This window comes from Cyprinodon variegatus, unplaced genomic scaffold, assembly GCF_000732505.1.
Source record: "Cyprinodon variegatus isolate N-32 unplaced genomic scaffold, C_variegatus-1.0 Scaffold390, whole genome shotgun sequence".
Lineage (NCBI taxonomy): Eukaryota > Metazoa > Chordata > Actinopteri > Cyprinodontiformes > Cyprinodontidae > Cyprinodon > Cyprinodon variegatus.
The window spans coordinates 576,214-595,410 of NW_015150843.1; the positions used below are offsets into that span (position 1 = coordinate 576,214).

General features: G+C 38.1%; 1 protein-coding gene across 1 annotated transcript; it reads right to left on the minus strand.

The window, feature by feature from the left end:
- Window positions 1-3,809: 3,809 nt before the first annotated feature.
- On the minus strand, window positions 3,810-17,768 carry LOC107092696. Its single transcript, XM_015387302.1, has 20 exons — window positions 17,104-17,768; window positions 16,283-16,361; window positions 16,010-16,107; window positions 15,181-15,318; window positions 12,935-13,032; window positions 12,342-12,468; window positions 12,173-12,255; window positions 11,993-12,086; window positions 11,707-11,919; window positions 9,457-9,607; window positions 9,203-9,342; window positions 8,962-9,119; window positions 8,773-8,863; window positions 8,569-8,687; window positions 7,300-7,510; window positions 7,102-7,221; window positions 6,909-7,025; window positions 6,551-6,668; window positions 6,293-6,464; window positions 3,810-4,706 (listed from the first exon to the last, which is right to left on the minus strand). The coding sequence occupies exons 1-20, from the start codon at window positions 17,212-17,214 to the stop codon at window positions 4,604-4,606; spliced, it is 2,541 nt and encodes an 846-aa protein (XP_015242788.1). The 5' UTR covers window positions 17,215-17,768; the 3' UTR covers window positions 3,810-4,603.
- Window positions 17,769-19,197: the final 1,429 nt, after the last annotated feature.

The following is a 19,197-nucleotide window of genomic DNA, read 5'->3' on the forward strand; positions in this document are numbered from 1 at the left end:
CGCGAGTGTTTGACATATGGCATTTCCTGCGATTTCTGCTTTGATCTACAAAATAGTTGCACAGCAGCACATCTTTTTACATTTCAGCACATTAAAACACCAACAACCATGTTATTCTGCAGAAACCAGTGCAGGAGAAGAAGGAAAATTTATGGTTTTTTAATTTTATTTTTATTTAATAAAAAATAGAACTGTAGCAGGTGTTTGTGTTCAGCTCCAATTGCTCTGAAAATGTTACTAATTTCACAGATTTAAGAATCAAACAAAATTAACTAAAAACTAACAAGGGGATTGTGGGATGAAGTCAACCAGATCTGGACTTGATTGATCAAAAGGGCTGGATGCATTTGTACAGATTCCACCCAATAGGGGTGAAAACCACGTCCATCAGGGCGGTTTGATNCAAGGGGATTGTGGGATGAAGTCAACCAGATCTGGACTTGATTGATCAAAAGGGCTGGATGCATTTGTACAGATTCCACCCAATAGGGGTGAAAATCACACCCATCATGGCGATTTGATTCAGTATCAATTTCCTGACCCAACTATTCAATTATTTCCGATACTCAAGAATACACCACAATACGATTCGATTTTTTTTTTACCTTACAGGCCAGACAATGTTTCCAATTTGAAATAAATAAATGAAAGCTGTAATATTGTTATGCATTTTATTTTAGAAATAACAAAAAAACAGAAGTAGCACAGCTGTACTCCACCTAGGCCTATGAAAACCTCATTCACTGAACAATAATATTCCCTCTGTGTCCAGGTGTGTGTGTGCATGCAGAAAGAGGTTAGTGGCTAAAGGAAGAGAGGTAGGAAGGCAAAATAGGGTTAGAGACACTGCAGCACAGGAGTCAGAATTACATCCAGGAGCAAATGGATAAAAATAGACCAGAGAGAAAAAAAAAAACATGAATCGATACTCTTGCGGATGTGTCAATGCTTCGGATTGTCAGCTGTTGGATCGATGCATCGATACAAAACGATTATTATTTACACCCCTACTACCCAACCAATGCATGGTTTGCCCTTCTACTGGTGTTGCCATTTTTTGGTCCCGATACCTGGCTGTACAGTATTGGTCGATTAATACCGATACCATCTGTTTGAAATTGATGTGTGTGCATATATATGAAGAACTGCATAGTACTTGGATGTAAAATAATTGCCATCATGGCTTTGTCAAGCTGCTGCCTACCTTTGTGAAGCAGGAAAGAGACTAAAACAAAGTGAATCCAGTAGAACTTTTTATCGCCTACCTGGAATGGGTGACAATAGGTGAATAAACTTTTGACTCTCAAAATGGTATTTGTGTCCTTTTGTCGATACTAGCAGATACCGATACCTCCATTTTAGTGCAGTATACTGGTTTCCGATACTGGTATCGGTGCAACACTACCTTCTACCATCAGGAAAACCATATTAAATCCAAAACAAACAAACAGGAACAGAGGTGCTTCTAAATCAAATTTACCAAGGTGATATAATACTAATAAATAATATAAAACACACCAAACAGGGCAATAGTTCACTTTTTGATAGGTTATTCCAAAGAGCCACTCTGGGATTGCAGGTTCGCACCCCCTGATCTAGCCTCACATTCATCTAAATCTGTGACTAATTCAAAGGCTACACATTTTTTTTACCAACCTACCTAAACACCCAAACTGAACAATCTGGATGAGCTTCAGAGACTGACAGACATTTATGGAGAAAAATCAGAAGCTTCATTTACAGCTTGATGCAAGGCATGTCTGGGAAACAGCAGACAATCTGAAAACGGTAACTACAAGTCAGACAAGACTGTTGGTGAATTTTTGACAGTACTGTCCAAAGATCTTTTGAGCAGAAACAGGAAATCTAATTAGAATGGTTTAGCAGATGGATGAAGTTATATGCATTTAAATTTGGAACTTTTTAATGCATGTTAGGGCTGCAAAAGGCTTGAGACTAAGGGGAAAGGTTCACCTTAGCATGCAATCAGAGCTACAGTCTTTAATGATCAGGATGTTCCAGTCAAAGTTGGGGCCCAAGTCCCATCTGCAAATTTTAAGCAAGACTTGAAAATTAAGTTTCCCGAATGATGCCCTTCCAATTTGAGATTAAACGTCTTTGCAAAGAGTAGAATTTGTGAAGTTGAGAGAGCATATTTAAAAAATATGCTTTCTCAAAGAGAAAATTTGAGATTCAATGCAAATATTCTCTGCTGAGCAAAGATCACTTTTCCCCTCGAATTTTCTAAAAATATGCTCTGGTTTCTATCTAATCTAATAAAATACAGCACAGTTTAAGGTTGAAACATCCAGTATGAAAGATTTGATTTGAATGGTGTACCTTCCTTCTTCAATACTGTTGAGCTTCATTCTCTGGAATAGCTGTTCCAATAACAATCTTCTTCCATCATGTGTTTTTCATATCCTTGTCCTTAAGATGACACCGAGGGTAAAGAAGAAGTTGCTGCCAGTCATACTTTTCTTGGTTGTTATTTCACATTATTTAATAGGAAATCTAAACTCTAAATATTAAATCAATGGACACACTGTATTTATGTATATTTTTTTTTACATGGTTTACCTATTATTTTTAATTTGATGTGATTTTCATTCTCTTTAATAATTCATCATACTCTATACCATAGGAATCTATTCCCCCGTCCTCCCACAGCCCAAGTACAGGATTTTATGCTTTATAAATAAACTTGCCTTAATTTATATATGCCATGTTTCAAATCACAATTAATGGTTTTTATTCAACATTATGTGTATTTTTACACAAATATTCCCCTGAAATGGTCCAGGTACATTGACTGTACAAAGGACTGAACTCAGTCCTTTAAAGGACAATCAGTTCATGTGCTACATGGACTGATTTTTTAAAAATCACCACTTTCCAATGAAAGGCATGGAAAGACAATAGAACTATAAGCTAAGGCCTGTATGATTAGTAATATAAATATTCTGGTTTTTTTAGATTGCATATTATCTTATGAATGACCCAGCATCCATGTTATTTGATTAATAAGTAAAATTTATGATAACTAAATTGAAATCCATAAATTAATCTAATGATTAATCTGACTTTGAATTGAACTGCAGCAATATAACCACTAGAGGTCACTGTTTTCCCATTTTAAATCAAGCCAAATGTCAACAGAAATAACCTTTAAACTCTGTTTACCACAAACTTACTGATTTTTAAAGTCAACTATTCTGTTTTATAATCAATACACAGAACTAATAATTACTTTAAAACAAGGAAGATGAAATTTTCACTCTAAACGAAGGAAGAGTAACCAATAAAATGTAGAGGGTTATTATCCTCGAAGCGTTTCATCTTGGTCCTTTACTTCTGTTGCCAGCTGTAGACATATAAGGCATTGATTGGCAAACTGTCAAGCTTAAATCTAGTACTGAAGTCTATCAAAAACTGCTTCCTTTGCACATGTTCAACTTCTGAAAAGTAAATTACATCCTGGTCATCTAGAACATTTAATGTACAAAAACTCCAGCTGAGTTAGGTGTAAAAGTAAATGTTTTGATATATTGAAAAGCATCTTATGGGGACTGAAGCATGATGGGAGAGAACTGAATTCATAGACCTTCACTGATTCCAAATGGCCTGTGAATAGGCGACTCTCTGGGGTAGTGCTGTTGCTAGACTGTGATGAACAGCCATCCTGCTTAAGGTGTACCTGGCCAGGTGACCATCTGGTATTAAAGAGATAAGGACCGGGCTGTATTTATGATCAATAACAACAAAACATTTTTTTCATTTGCGTCCGTCAAAACTTTTATTTGACACATTAAAATGTTAAAATATTACTCTTGTACAGACAGTAAGATAGATAAATATCATGAATTATCATTAACAAATGCAATCAGCTGTATAATTAAAGAAATACCTAACTTTTTTTTGTAGCTTTTTTGGATCATGTTAATGCTTTCTTTTATTAATACCAAAGGGAGCATAAGATTAAATAAATGAGTTAATAAGTAAATACGCAGAAAGCAACAGGTGACTATTTTCATTTGGCATCATCACAGTCAGTAGTGAGAACTTTACATTGTACAATCATTTCTGCAAAGTGCTTTATGGTAAAGAAATATCAGTAAAGGGTTGAAATGTTTTATTGTGTCTTTGATTTTTGGATGCCTGCAGCTTTAGCTTGATTACACGGAGAAGATAAAATGGCATCCCTTTACTAAATCTCTATGGCACTGCTTGTGGTTTTGACTTGAGCAAGCATACAAACCCATCTTACACCATACAATGCAAATAAATTACATTTTAAAAATCCCTCAGCTGGTGACAGAATGTGCTGAGAAGTAACTCATCCAATAAGTGACATGATAAACAAAAGCAACAATGTTTGTACCTCTGTCTCTTCAGAGGTGTGCTGGGTACAGTAGTAAGGCAGTCAGCACAAGCCGATAGCTTTTAAAAACCCATCAAGCTGAGAAACTTTGCTACAGGAATTAGTTTCAGTTCAGAGTCTTGAGGGTTTGTTGTTGTCGTCACAGGTTTAATCGTTCCAACGCGCACAAAACCTTCACAGTTGTAGAGTCTGCTTAATCTCACATCCACTGCTTTAGGGGGGTTAAAGCAAACCATCCTGCTCAAAAACTGACGGCAGCTGGGCGAAGTCGAAGGGCAGGAATTTGACACCGGTGCCGTGGTAGAACTTGTTCTGAAACTCAACCCTGGGATCAAACAGAAAAGCAACCAATACTACTTTAATGAGGGCTGAATAAAAGTTCATAAGAAAGTTACTGAACACAAAAGAAAAAAACATAATCTTTTCCCTAGATTGTCCTTTAAAGCAGTGTTTTCCAACCTTTTTTGAGCCGTGTACCCCTTTGGGCATTTTATCTTACCATGTGTACCCCTCATAGTCAATTGATAATCGTCTTAAAGTGGAACTTACAATAACTGATTATAAAAAAAACAACTACTTTACTAAATCTTCTAACATGAGCATTTAATTCTAAGTCATTGTAATCTTTCCATCTCAAATAAGAAAAAAAAAACTACATAAGTATGTAGCCTGGAGGTTGGTATGGAATCGCAAAAAATACAAAATAAAATCATATTTTAAACCTGTATTTATAAAACAGGTGCTCCTCTGGTTAACTCCCTTATAATCACATTTAAAATTGAATAATTGGCAACAAAATACAGAACAAAAATTATAGACAGACTGACTTAATAAGTTTTACTTTGTTTTCATCAAGACACCTGAACTAATTTGATGAGCTCCAATAGCTCAGTGTGAAACAGTTGATACCAGGCTGCTCCCTACATCTAGTCTGTTCCTCTACTTGGTTTTGTTTTTCTCAAACATAAGAAAAGCATACTTTTTGATTGATAAACGTTTAATTTTTCAATTGGGCCCTTCAAAGGAATACTGATTCAGCCCTATTTTATTTTACTACCTAAGAAATAAAATGTTTTCATGTTACCCTTGCAATGCACTCATAGACCACTAGGGGTATATGTACCCCCAGTTGGGAATCATTGCCTTAAAGCGCTGATGTACAATTACAAAAGCTCTCTCTTATGTTTTTTGAGACATTAAATGACAGTCAGGCTTTAATTATGAAAACTATAAAAACCTTACAAACAGAAGGATGGGGACAGATAAATGGATGGCAGGTAAATAGATGGTTGGATAGAAAATAGGGACTGAATTCTATAATTCAAAAAACATATTAACACTTTTTTCACGCTCATCCAGTCCGCTTCTGCAGACTGCTTGCACTCTCACACTGAGCCTGGTTCTGCTGGACGTTTCTTTCTGTTAAAAGGGTGTTTTTCTCTCCACTGTCGCTGTATGAGGGACTGTGGTCAAGCCAATAACTTGATGCAATCAGCTTGTTTTCTTAGATAGAAAACTTTAAACCAATCTGACTGTATGATCTGATTAAATTGACTGAAAGTGCCTTCAGATGACATGTGTTGTAAAATGGCGTTGTATAAATAAACCAAAATTTATTGAAGAGCACAGTTTAATTCACTACTGGTAATTTCCAGGGCATTCTAGAATCCAAAATTTGATTTATAAAAAAAATATTTAAATACAATGCCACAGAGTCGTGTAGTAGACCTTTTAATGTTTAAATGGGATGCATTCAGCGACAGATTTAATTTTTGACCTTTCAACCAAATACGAGCTGATTCTGCTTGCCTGTCGATTTCTTGGTGCATTCTTATTCAGCTTTATGCGTCTTGCACGTTTTACAGCAGTATTCTATAAATGCTACTTTGTGATTAAGCTGTCCAGACTCACCAGTGAAGACGTAATGCATGGAGGAACGCTGATAAACCCTCCATGACCAGCAGGATGGAAACAGTGAGCGTGGCGAAAAGGCCAAACACAGGCACCAGAAACACCACCCCAACTTTAGTGGTGATCCTGAAGCCTAGGCGCATCACCATGGACCACAGCACCTCTGACAGCTCTGTGGGAAAAAAATCATTTAAAATGGAGACAAAGAAAGAGTCGGCAGAAGAAAACAGGTGACTTTATTTCCTTGGTTTCACTTACGGGCGTGAGCCAAGCTGAGCGCCCAGAGACGGAGATAAGACGCAGTGTTAGAAATGCAGCCCAGGCAGTACTCTATGGTGTGGATCGCCTGATGCAGCAGCACATCTGCAAAGTCAAACTACAAAACAGCACATTAGATATTAACCCAATTCTTATAATAGAAATCTGATTAGGGTTATCCAAGTCTTGTGTTCTCAGTGTTTTACATCCAATTCAAAGTTCACATGATATCAAATTTCAATCAACTGCTTCTTGTTCTGCAGCTGCTCTTTCTCCCTCTTAATGTGCAAACAGCATCAAATTGTTAAGAGTGGGTGAAAAAAAACAGACACAAAGAAAAGGGTCACTGTTCTCTGACCTGCTTAGGAGGCGCTTCTCTGTTGGTTAGTTCGTCAAATCCTTCCTCTTCATCCTCCTCATGAATGGATGTTATAGAACCATCATCCTCACTTACACGCCTCACCCTCTCATAACCCTGTGGTGAGCCAAAAAGGTACAATTGAGCCCTGTGCGTGGAATTAGGAGAGTCCAGAGGCTGTGACAGGACTTACTCTGCGTCTTCGCAGGCCTTTGCCTCCACGGTGCTGCCAGTACAAGTAAAGAGGTTTTCCCAGGAGCAATACTGGAACGGACATCACAGCAATCAAAAGGAGGAATATCTGAAGCCCGGTCTGTGAAACAAGACCAAAAAGATAAACGTTGAGTTTTACTGAAGGATCACTTGATGAGAAAATGATTTCGGCACATACCTGTCCCAGGTACAGAGGAGTTATATCCTTCCCCTGCATGACGAACATGTTGATGAAGTGAATGAGGATGCTAGGAGCCTGGCTGGAGTTTCGTGCACTGAAGGCCAACCACTTGTAAAGAATCATGAAGACCAGGTAGCCGAAGAGACAGAGCAGAAAGAGCAGCTCAGGAAGAAACAGCAAATAAACGCTGAACTTTTGCCGGAAATGCCTGAAAAGGAACGGAGAAGATACTGAAATAAATAAAACGTGTTCAATTATTGGAGTATTGATTGGAATGACAAAGGGTTACAAAAATCAATTTAAAGACATGTTCCAGAACAATAAATAAGAAGTAGGGGGGGATCAAAGTATCCATATTTTGCAGACCATATGTTGTACTGAATTGTAGCAGAGAGATGCAAATATTCTCCTGTATAATAATCTCTCTGGGGTTTATGCTACCACACAACAACGTGTTATGATATGTTCCGGTGTGTTCCTCGCTTCTCATGAAGGTGTTTGCTTACCAATTATAACTAACAAACCTCTAGGGCTTTTGAAGAACAGCTGCATTTGCACTAATGAATGAAAATGACACAGTTGCTCTCCGTATACAAATTTACTGACTTATGCCGATTAATTGTCTGCATTTTATATAGGGGTGCCAGAGTAAAATAGACACCAAGACACCTTTTGCATTTATTTGTCAAAAACATGGAGATTAAACATACATTGTTTAATCTCCATGTTTTGTTCAAGTCTAATCTGAGCTAAAAACACTTTAAAAATCAGAATGAGGTCATTTTAAAACATTTTTTTCTGCAGACTTCTTAATAGGCCACACTCTGGCCAAGACTCTATTGCCACATCACATTGAGCTAAACCTTGAGTTAGACACGGCTTCCCAACTGTGATAATCTTATCTTGGCTTTATTATGAAACCGAATCTCTATAAAAAAAAAAAAAAAATGTAAACAGTAAGGTTTTAGAATAATAGCTCAATGACAGCAGTTGTAATGATAACATGCCACAAAAGCATGTAGGGCGAATTCATGCATGCAGGTGAGCATTGTATTGTACCAACAAGCCTTGATTAACTTGGTGAAAGCTCAGCTAAATGATTGTTTTTATTCAGTTCAATATTTTTTGCACAACATCTTATATTGTTTCCCACTAACCATAGAGACCGTAACCCAGAATAACTGGCATTAACGCCTTGAATGGCTAAGGATTCACGAACAAATTGTTCTCTTTCTATGAGTAAAATTGACATTTAAAGACTCTTACAAGTGGTTGAAGACACTCAGCACCACGCCAAAGCTCATGTGAATGACGCCAATGATGACTGACATCTTCATCTTGTAGGAGTTGAGGAAGGACAGTCGATTCACTGCCAGGTTCCATATCTGATTGAACAATAATAAAGCACCTAAGTTAACAAGACAAGCTGCTTTCTGTGCTGACTACAGCCTTTAGAGTGTATTTACTCACAGGATCAATGCCAAATGGGTACGGTCCACTGAATACACCGCTGACATTAGGGTCTAATGTGAGCAAAGCGTTTGTTTGGATTGTTTTGTTTCTAAAATGACAAAAAAAAAGGGAAAATGTGATGGTTCTGGTTAAATACTAAATCAACTGTTCACTGTCTTTTGTGAAAAAGTTCAATGTCACACTTACGTCCACTGCTGATCGGTGAACATGGCCTTGACGCTCCATCCGGACCCAAATATATTTACAGACTTGGAGAAACAGTCATTGTAAATGAGTCCGGTGTAGATGGAGAAGAGCCCCATCATGAGGATGATGTATCGCCCATGGAAGAACATCATCCATATCTGGGATCAAAAGGGAGGTTTTAAATGAAGAAAATGGCAATAATTCAACTTCACTCTGGATCAAAATGAGGATTCATGCTCACCTCATTACTAGAACGCTTCTTCTTTTGATTTTTTTCTGTCAGCACCATCCACAGGGCGAAGAGGCTCATTATCAACCCGTGGCCAAAGTCTCCGAACATCACGGCAAACAGGAAGGGAAATGTGACGATGGTGTAAGGAGCTGCCAAAAGCAACAAAAAGACAAAGTGAGGTTGTTTTTTTTTTTTTTTTTAAAGGGAAGGGGCAGGAGGGACCATGGTAAACGTCACTATTCCTCAGTAAAACAATGGCTTACCTGGGCTTACCTCGCGATAGTCCCCCACCCCATAAGCCTCCACAATGCTCTGAAACCCAGCAGTGAACTTGTTGGATCTTAAAAGTGTTGGTGGGGTATCGCTGCTCGGGATGCGGTTTACAAATGAAGGTACAGTGGCGTCGCCTTTTCTCTGATCAGAAAAATACATGAATGGGAAACAGTGAGGGAGTTGGTGAAGACGTGCAGCCCTGCTGATAAATAATAGAAACCAAGGAAACCCCATCTGGCAGGCTGTCTGAGAAACTCCACACCTGCAGAGTTGATCTGATGTGAGAAGTTCTTGTTGTGTTTATGATGGAACATTTTATCTAAATGAATATGGCTGGTCTAATTAGGCAGAAATGCCCCCCATCACCCCACCTCCAAAAAAAAAAAATACAAAAACATGCAATACTGATGCATGATGCTTCTGTCCAGGACTTTTCCATTTACAATAAATATTGAATATCTCTCTTTTTCTGTTAACTCACATGAATGAATATTTCTATGAATAGAAAAAAAGTTTATATATATTTTTTTATTCCTAAAATAGATTTTAGGAACTTGTTTACTAAGAGATGACTACCACTAAGATATCAAAGAACCAAAGGCACCAATATTTAAAAAATAAAAGCAATATTTTAGCAGCAACAAGTCAAGATGACTCTAAAGAGTTATATACTTAATACTAAAAACACTGTAGATGATCAATCTCTAACTAAGTGCACCTCTGAGTCAGCCAAAGACCATTAAATACTTCTAAGCCACAAAAATTCCATCATTTTTTGTCCATAAATGCTTCAAGGGACAGTACAGTTTCGTGTACTTTTTTTAGTATAATACAAACTTGAAAAAGGCTTGCAATAAACGATGAGTCACAATGGAGATAGCTCTCTAATTAACCAATTTTCTGTTGATTTCAAAAGGCTACCTCTATCAAAGAACCTGTAGAAAATTTTTGTTGCCTGTTTCTAGTTCTTAGAAATCAACACTTTTATAATCACATAAAATTAGAAAAAACAGGTCCAAAGGTCAAAGAAAACCGGAATAAAGCCTCTCTGCTTCCAGCTTCTTCCATGTGAAAGAAGACATACAGTTCATGTGAGGGTCAAACAATAACCTTCACCAAACAGATGTGGCATTCATTAACAGCAGAAAACACACTGCGCAGCTTAAACAAAAACAGGATTCAACGACTTAGTTGTTCATGGTAGGTTAACTTTTAAAGACACTCATGTCTTCTTTTTTCTTCTAGTTTTATCTCCAGTAAAAAGCTCTCCAATGTGTCGCCAAGTTAGATAAAGCAATAAAATAAAGCTACTGAAGAAAAGCTACAAACAGTTCAAACCGTTTCCATTGTGAAAACATGCATTTACATAAATGCATATTTAATGTCTTACTATCGAACCTCTTTTAAACATTCAAAGAACCTCTAGTTCTGACAGAAGATAAATTATATATTGCTAAAATGAAGCAAAAGTAAAAAACAAGCAGGTCCTTTAAGTTATTTTGGTACCAGTAACACCATTTGGTGATTCTTCCTGTTCAAAGGAGTAAACACATGTGTAAACACATGCTGTGCTGACAACATTTTTTGACACCGCATGCATCACAACACGAAATCAACTAACAGCTTTGGACATAATTAGACAGCAAGATCACTTTATTTTACAATTTTAGGTGTATTTTACTTTATTACACATTAGGGCAGCAGCTGTCCATTATTTTAATAATAGATTAATCTTGCATTTTTTTAAATTAATGTATCTAAACAGAGATGCTTTTAGTAAATGGACATGTCTTAGTAAACAGGTGTTTGAACATTTATTGCACATTTTAAATGCATAGTAAAATGATAAAACGCGTTAAAGAACACGTAACTGAGAGCATACTAACAGAAAAAAATCTGTTCTTTCATCTTAAATGTAAAAGGTACACATGATTTATATAGTTTTGGCCTAACTGCATCACTGAGTGAAATGTTTTTTAGCAAATTACATGTAGAGTCTGTTCACTCAAATGATCATATGATAATCAAATCAGCTGATAGTTTTTTTAACAACAGATTACACATGATTAATCGGATGAATTGTTCCAGCCATGGAGTGTGTGTCGCTACTCACAAAAAAAATGCTTTTATTAATGAAACCCACAGCACATTTATATCTAGGAAACACATCAACATCTTCAATCTGTTTTAAAACAAGCCATTGATAGAACCAGATTATTAGATTTCCTAAAGCGACTTACCGAACCCTTTTCTAGCGCCCCTCTCAGGTTTGCCAGGTCACTGACGGGACACCATACCTCTGCGATCAGACACTTGTTGGTGACATCAAAGCTACACAGGTTGAGGATGTGATAGATGGCTTTCATCTTCTTCACCTGCATAACCCAGGTGTAAGCTGACTCTGCTGCCTTCTGCAGGACTTGCCTCAAATAGTCATCAGTGCGATGAAGCACCTGCAGGTGACAACAGCAATTGCAGCCAAAGAGTTTGCAAATTGTTACTGCGCACTCTAGAGACAACTCCTACGTTATTGAGATCCTGGATCCGTGTTCTTAAGCTGTCCAACACATCTGCACGTTCCTCGTCATTTTCAGGATGTGGATATAAGTGGCAGTGGTAACTAGGAGCAAAAAGGACAGATGCTGATCGCAAGAACCTGCGTGGGCAGTTAAAAGGTAAGAAATAAGACGAGAAAAGCTTACCTACCAGTCACAGATTTTTTGAACTTTGTGTCCAATCTGATCTCCCCAAAAGGAGATGAGAAACACAACATTTTTGCTAATTTCCCCCTGAAATCACACAATTCACTCAAAGCAATGACCAGCAAAGCAGACATACTGTGCAGTAAGGAGCTTTTCTAAAAAAAATATCTCACGGTTTCCAGATCAGCGAGGCTCTCATCCAGTTCTGCGTAACTTAAAATCGTGTAGCCTTTGCAAACTCTCCACAGCATGCGCTCAAAGGCCTCCACCTTCACCCGCTGGATGAGTCCTGAAATAAAACTGAACCCAAGAGAGATCAGATCAGGACCGCTATGGCCTCTGGTGCAGTGGCTAGGCATGGGTCAGTTACCATTACTGAGCTTTATCGAGTTTCCAGAGAAACACAGAGACGAGTTTTCTCCCACTTAATTAAACAACTACTATCGAAACATTGCCCCTCCCCTACTTGTTGCTTCCCAATGACAGGCAAGAAGTCAAAATTAGCCTGAAAATAGTCATTGGACGTTAACTGCTGAGTCTACCTTCCTAAGGCGACAGCTTAAGTAATTTATCAGCAATAAAAACAGAACAGAAATATTGTGAAAATGAATAATAAACAAATATTACGTTTTGTATATTGTAAAAAAAAAATTTTTTTTATTACATAGATGTGAAACTGGTATTTTACTAAGGAGTCTATTTACAGTTAGAGCTACCTACCATCCTGTCATTTGCTCTGAAGTAAACAATTGATGCTACAGCTCACCCAAGCTTGGCTCCAAGTCTCTGCATGCCAGTGCCTCCAGCGACTGCATCTGTCTCCATAGTGGGGAACTCTTCATACTGGGGACCAAGGGCCTCATGCTAGAGTTAAAAAAAGCAGATGTTGACATAAGAAAGTTAGTGCATTTTTTCCCGTTTCTAAATATTCACTGCCTTTCACAATGATTGGACCTTAACAAATAAATTCTGTTTTTATATTTATCCTTTGGCTGAAAACTTAATACTTAAAAATGTGTCTGGCTACATGTATGCTGATGACATTCAGTTGTTCTGCTTCTTTGAAATGTCTCATTTACATATAGTTACTGCATGAACTGAGCCAATTATCGTTGGAAATCCAACTGTGGCTCAATGAGAAAAATCTGCATATCAACAAGAAGACGCAAACCCTGATCATTGCTCCCACTCAGCTTTTAGGTAGTAATGTTTACAGCTGTACATTGTATGGCCTTTACTAAAAAAAAAACCTTTTTTATCCCTAGAAACTTCACTGACATGTTCAAAATTTTGTAAGCAGCAGATGCTGGAGTTGGAAAAATGTAACTTCTGCTGCTCAACGTGCCACATCAACCAATCAGAGAAACTGATTTCTGACAGGGATACAGACAGCGCTGCTCATGCAGAGCGATATGACCACTCCACTGAAACTGTTTATAAACACTTAAATTAACTTAAAATGTCGAAACCTGCCAGCAAAATATGTTTGCTTTTATCATTCTGGTGCTTGTAGTTTGTATCACATACCTGAAAAGCTAACATCTACTTCCAACTGCCACAAACAGTAGCAGCGTTGCTATGTGGAGGTCTGTGAGGCTCCGACAGCGAACTAATATTTTAAGGCAGGTTCATAATCTTAATGAACTGACTGCACAGACGATGCTTTGCGGTGGAATTTCTCGCTTAAAAATACATTTAAGCAAGAATATATTATTATCAATATATTATTACCACAGCAAATATAGCAAAGCTGCTCTCTGCCAATGAATACGAGCAGCAGAAGCATCAGATGCATCTGTAGACACTTTACTGGACGTTCTTCAGGAGCAAAAAAGATGCTCTTGGGTGCGTATGACCTTAATGTGTACAAGCATTAAAAAAACGAAGCAGCACAAGCTTTTTTGCTGCTAAAAACCACAGTTTGAACGTAGCAGTACACTTTCGGATCGTTTGAATTAACCTTTGAAACATAATATTGTACATAAAATTATCTCATGTCTTCCTTATGAAATATAAACCCTTATTCAAGCACACATACTTCCTTCCCATAATCAGGACAAAAGTAGTTTTGTAACAAAGACATAAAGTTAGCTGCATTCCACCTCAAAATTTCAACATTTTCAGGGTGAGGATACCCCACAGCGTCCTATGCCTCGCAAAGCCTAAAGATGTGAAACACCAAGGTGTACAGCCTATGAAATATTCCTAGCCAAAAGTCTGATGGAAACCCTGATCATTGCCCGCAGTGCAGTCATCAGTCAGCATGTGACCATTTTATCAGCTTCTGTAAAAGAAGATGTCAACAAATTTGGGGGTTTTCTTTGACAGTTCTCTGTCTCTTGTCTCTTGTAAATGTCTAATAAAGACCTCAGATTTAAGATGTTTTGTATCAAACAGGACGAGAAATGATTATACGTGCTTCTAATTTACAATGCTTCAGCTGCAACAGCCATTTCATTTGTTTAAACAATGTATGCCTGGATCATTTTCAGAATGTGGTGGCGATGTTTTAAACTGCAGCTAAAAACAGAGACCACATAAGCTCAGGTATTTTCTGATTGTGCTGCTTACTTGTTCATCTTAGTTTAAGATTTTTTTTTGTTTTGACATTTAGGGCACTCCATGGACAGGGCCCTGAAAACATTTTGCAGACTTTTTGGCGCCCTTGTCTTCTTCCCGGCCTCTTAGATCATCTAACCAGATGCTGCTGGTGGTTCCCCGGACCTATTTTAAGACCCGTAGAGATCGAGCTTTTCAGGCTGCGACTCTGAAAATCCCTTTCACCCACTTTGCAGTCCACCAACTCCATACATACTATTTAGACATCATCCCTTTTATTCATGTAAAGCACTTAGTGATTTTTATCAGTAAAAGATGCAGTATAAAAAAAATAGTTTAACTACTCTCTAAAATAGCAATAGTTAAGTAAAGCCAGCACCAATCCCAGTTAATGTCAGAGTCATCTTAAGTCAGGAAAGGAGAAACAAGCACTCCAACTGGAAAAACACTCACTCTGGAGCGGCTGTGTATGAAGGTCCGGGTGATCTTCAGCATATGTGTGTATTCTGTGAGCTCCAGGAGGTTCCTCTGAAGCTTCTCTTTGTTCTTTGCCACCTCGCTGAGCTCCATTTCAAGCCTCTGAAGCTGCTCCTGGACGTTAGTGAGAGAGAGAGGACCAAGCTCAGCAAAACATTCAGCAACAGAATAACATGATCGTATCAAACAGGACAAGGACTACGTTAATTTCAGAGTAAAAACATCCAGGACCTTAAAGCAGTGTGTAAACTCTAAATCCCCACATCTTCAGTCAGGTTAAAATGATATATCTGAAAAAAAAAAGCTACGACCAAACGATGGAGATTTCTGCAAACAGTTCTTTCACAATGACCATCTATTGATGTGTTGGCAGAAGCAGGTTATGCCGGATGACTGTAAAGGTGCTAAAGGTACCGGCAAATAACTCATTATTTCTTAACATGTGCCTTTGTTTTCTCACCTATGTTGCTGCATTAAAAGCTCAGTATAATTTTAATATTTCCACATAAATCATTAAAAACAAATGCTTTATCAGTAGCTACATTGCACTCCTGAAAACTATAGTCATTTTAAAAGGGAAAAAAATGCAGAAAAAAATTTACTCTGCTGCCATTGAGTACAAAAAAACACTTCCTGTTACTGAAAATAAGAATGCCCTTGCTATATTTAGGTGAAGTGTAAGGCAAGACTGAATGGCTTCATTTTAATCTGAGGCTGATGCGACAGAAATCTGAAACCTAGCAGTTAAATTAAAATCTGATCTAAAAAAGTGTCAAGATAAAAACAAGCACTTCTGCAGACTTGCCATGATCTCCAAGACCTGTCTGGGCGGAGGAGCAAGCGGGCTCTCGTCCTCTTGTGGAACAGCGATTTTAGCTTTCTGGATCTCCCTCAAAAGGAAGCCTGCATGGTTCATCAAATTAGCATTTAGGAAGGAATAAGGCATCACGTCCACTCAGAGACTATCACACAGAACAACACAATCAGCCAGCGATTCACTGCTTACTAAACAGATGATTATTTGTTAAGGATGTAATGCTCAGGCTGTTTCTGCATCCCTGGTGGCACACAGGCTTACCAAGGATTCTCTCCATCTCCTCGCATCTCTTGATTTCGCTGACGAAGCGCCGCTGGAATGAGCTGACACTGGGGTTGAGCTAAAAATCAGAGAAGCATCATTATTCAGGCGAGGTGTCAGTACAGCATACATGTGGAAATACAATTATGTGGCACCACAGGGGTTTAAGGATTAGTGTCTGATAAGAGAATATAAAGATTAAAGTTAAAAAGCTAGTTTATCAGAGCCAAGAAAAAATCAGAATGGGTATATAACAGAAGAAACAATAACAATGTGGATGTTTAAGAATGTATAAAGATAGATAAAATAGAACCAGATGTAATGAAGGAGGGTGGATGCACAGACAGCTAAACAATGGATGGATGGATGAATAGTTGGTAGGAAAAGATGGTTTCCACAAATGGACAAAATACATAAACTGACAGGGTGTATAAATAGATGGATATAACTTTCAGACATAGTAGAAAGTCTGAAAATACATACTTTTTTCTAAATTCTTTTTCATACTTTCCAAAACTTGAAAACTTTAAACTAATGTATATATTCTTTGTGGATGGATGGATGGATTGACAGACAGACAGACAGACAGACAGATGGATGGATGAATAAGTGGATGGATGGATGGATGGATGGATGGATGGATGGATGGATGGATGGTTAAATGGGTGTCTGGGTAGATGGATAGACGGATAGGTGGATGGATGGATGGATGGATGGTTAAATCGGTCTCTGGGTGGATGGATGGATGGATGGATGGTTAAATGGGTCTCTGGGTGGATGGATGGATGTGCGGGCATCTCGTGGCAGTTGTATTTACTTACATCTCTGAACTCGACCAGCCCCATCTCTCCCAGCTCACTGATGCAGTCATATTCAGAGCCGGACTGCAGAAACAGTTGCGCCAAGCACATCTCCTCGCTCCGAAACACCATCTTTATTAGATCTGCCACAGACAGACAGCCAGCCTGGTCCCCACCGCCGCTAATCTCCCAGTGACCGACTGATTCTGAACACGGAGCTGTCTGCTACAACCTAAAGCAGCACATTACAGACCAACCAAACCTTTCCCCTGCAAACAATTAACTCTCACTAATTAATTATTGTCTATTAATAATGGCGACTGCTGTGGAAACGGACCTATCGTCATTGCGGCGGGCTCCGGTTTGTTTACACCTCTCTAAAATTAGTATCTTAAAAAAAGCGTCCGAAAGACAAAGAGGCGAACCTTTCTAAAGCGTCTTATTTTCGAGTCGAGTGATGAAAGAGAAAGGCGTCATCCTGAACCCTCTTCACCTCATACACCTGCAGCTACAGCGAGGAAAAACGGTAACCAAGCAACGCCTACGAAGAAACATCAGCACAAAAACTGCTAAAAAATAAATATACTATTCAATCATTAACCCTGTTCGTAGACAAGCTAAATTCAGCCTTGCATTTTAAACAATAAAGAAGCTCCGGTCAGAAATGGGCTGCGGCCTTTATTCGCTCCAATTGACATAGATTGCGTCTCTGGGTTGCCAGGTCCTGTTCGTTGCCTCTCAAAGAAAGAGAGAAAGCTTTCCTGTGATTTAGAGCACCGCGGTGCTAGCTAGATCCTATTATTTAACTAATTAGGTCACTGCCAAAATAAATTATTTGATCACAACTTCTCTAAACACAATAACTGCTTTAAATTGTAATTTAGCGACTCCGTTTGTATGTAAATTGAATTTACATCAAAACTACTTTAAATCCAAATCTCAAACAAAAGGGCAACCAAACTAGTGCTTTTGCATATTCAAAACATTAGTTCTATCATTTTCGTTTACACTTTCATTGTTTTATTTTCTAGAGAAATCGATTTTTGTCATTTGTTGGATTCAAGGCAGTTGTCATTAAATGGGGATTTAACTTACAAACCTGGCAACCTACGCATTTTCTTATGCAGTTGCATCGCTGTAAACTGGGGCAGACTATCGCTCCTTGATAAAAGCTACAAAAAGACTAAATTTATCAACCTTACTAGATGGTTTATAAACTATATTAATACCATATAATATTAAGCTGCATTTTTGACATGACTCAATAAAAAATTGAAGAGCTTTTTTTCCACGTGTGCAAGAAATGTTGAACAAAACATCCCTAAAAACTCACTCTAATTCAGGAAAATCTGTTTTGATATTTCAGATAAATACAAATGTGATTATTTAACTTAAAGATAACGCATGTATGTGGGTACGTGTTTGAAAAGTTTCCAATACGTTGAAAAAAAAACAAATCATGATGATGATGGACAAGTGGCTTGATAAGCTTTATTATTAAAACACAATTAAAACAGAGATCATTAATATTGATATTTTCTTTATTCTGGGGTGTTAATTATAATAACCTTTTGCTATTATGGGATAATACAGCCAATCGGGTCAATCATGAAACCCAATATTAACCATTTGATCTATTCAAAAATCATTTTGGATGCATGTCTGAGGTCACAGTTCTTATGAAAAAGCAAACTATGTGCAAGTTTCAATTAACTGGGGCGTGCAGGTGGAGCAGTGGTTAGTGCGCATGACACATGTACGGAGGCCTTAGTCCTCGACCCGGATTTGAATCCGGGCTGTGGTTCTTTGACGCATGATCCTCCACCCCTCTCCTACCACTTTTCGTGTCAGCCTACTGTCAGAAAAACAAGCCACTAGTGCCATAAAAAATAAATAAAAGTTTCAATTACCTTACTCAGAATTTGTAGGTTATGTCCTCATTACAGCTTTGTGCAAGGCACCAGTTCCACTGGCAGCCAAACAGCCCCTTAGCATGATTCTACCACCAAAGTTGACAGCCGGTACAGCTTTTTGTGGTTTGGAGAGCCTCAGCTGCATTCCATCAAATGTCCACTTTGCCCAGATGAGGTTAACCATGTACATGTTGATAGAAAT

Bases quoted from the DNA above. Each gene is read 5' to 3' on its own strand.
- LOC107092696 (XM_015387302.1), bottom strand. From the start codon at position 17,214: ATGGTGTTTCGGAGCGAGGAGATGTGCTTGGCGCAACTGTTTCTGCAG. The intron at 16,362-17,103 runs GTAAGTAAATAC...TCTGATTTTTAG, and splicing joins GGCTGGTCGAGTTCAGAGAT to CTCAACCCCAGTGTCAGCTC. The intron at 8,688-8,772 runs GTGAGTAAATAC...TTGTTCAATCAG, and splicing joins ACCCATTTGGCATTGATCCT to ATATGGAACCTGGCAGTGAA.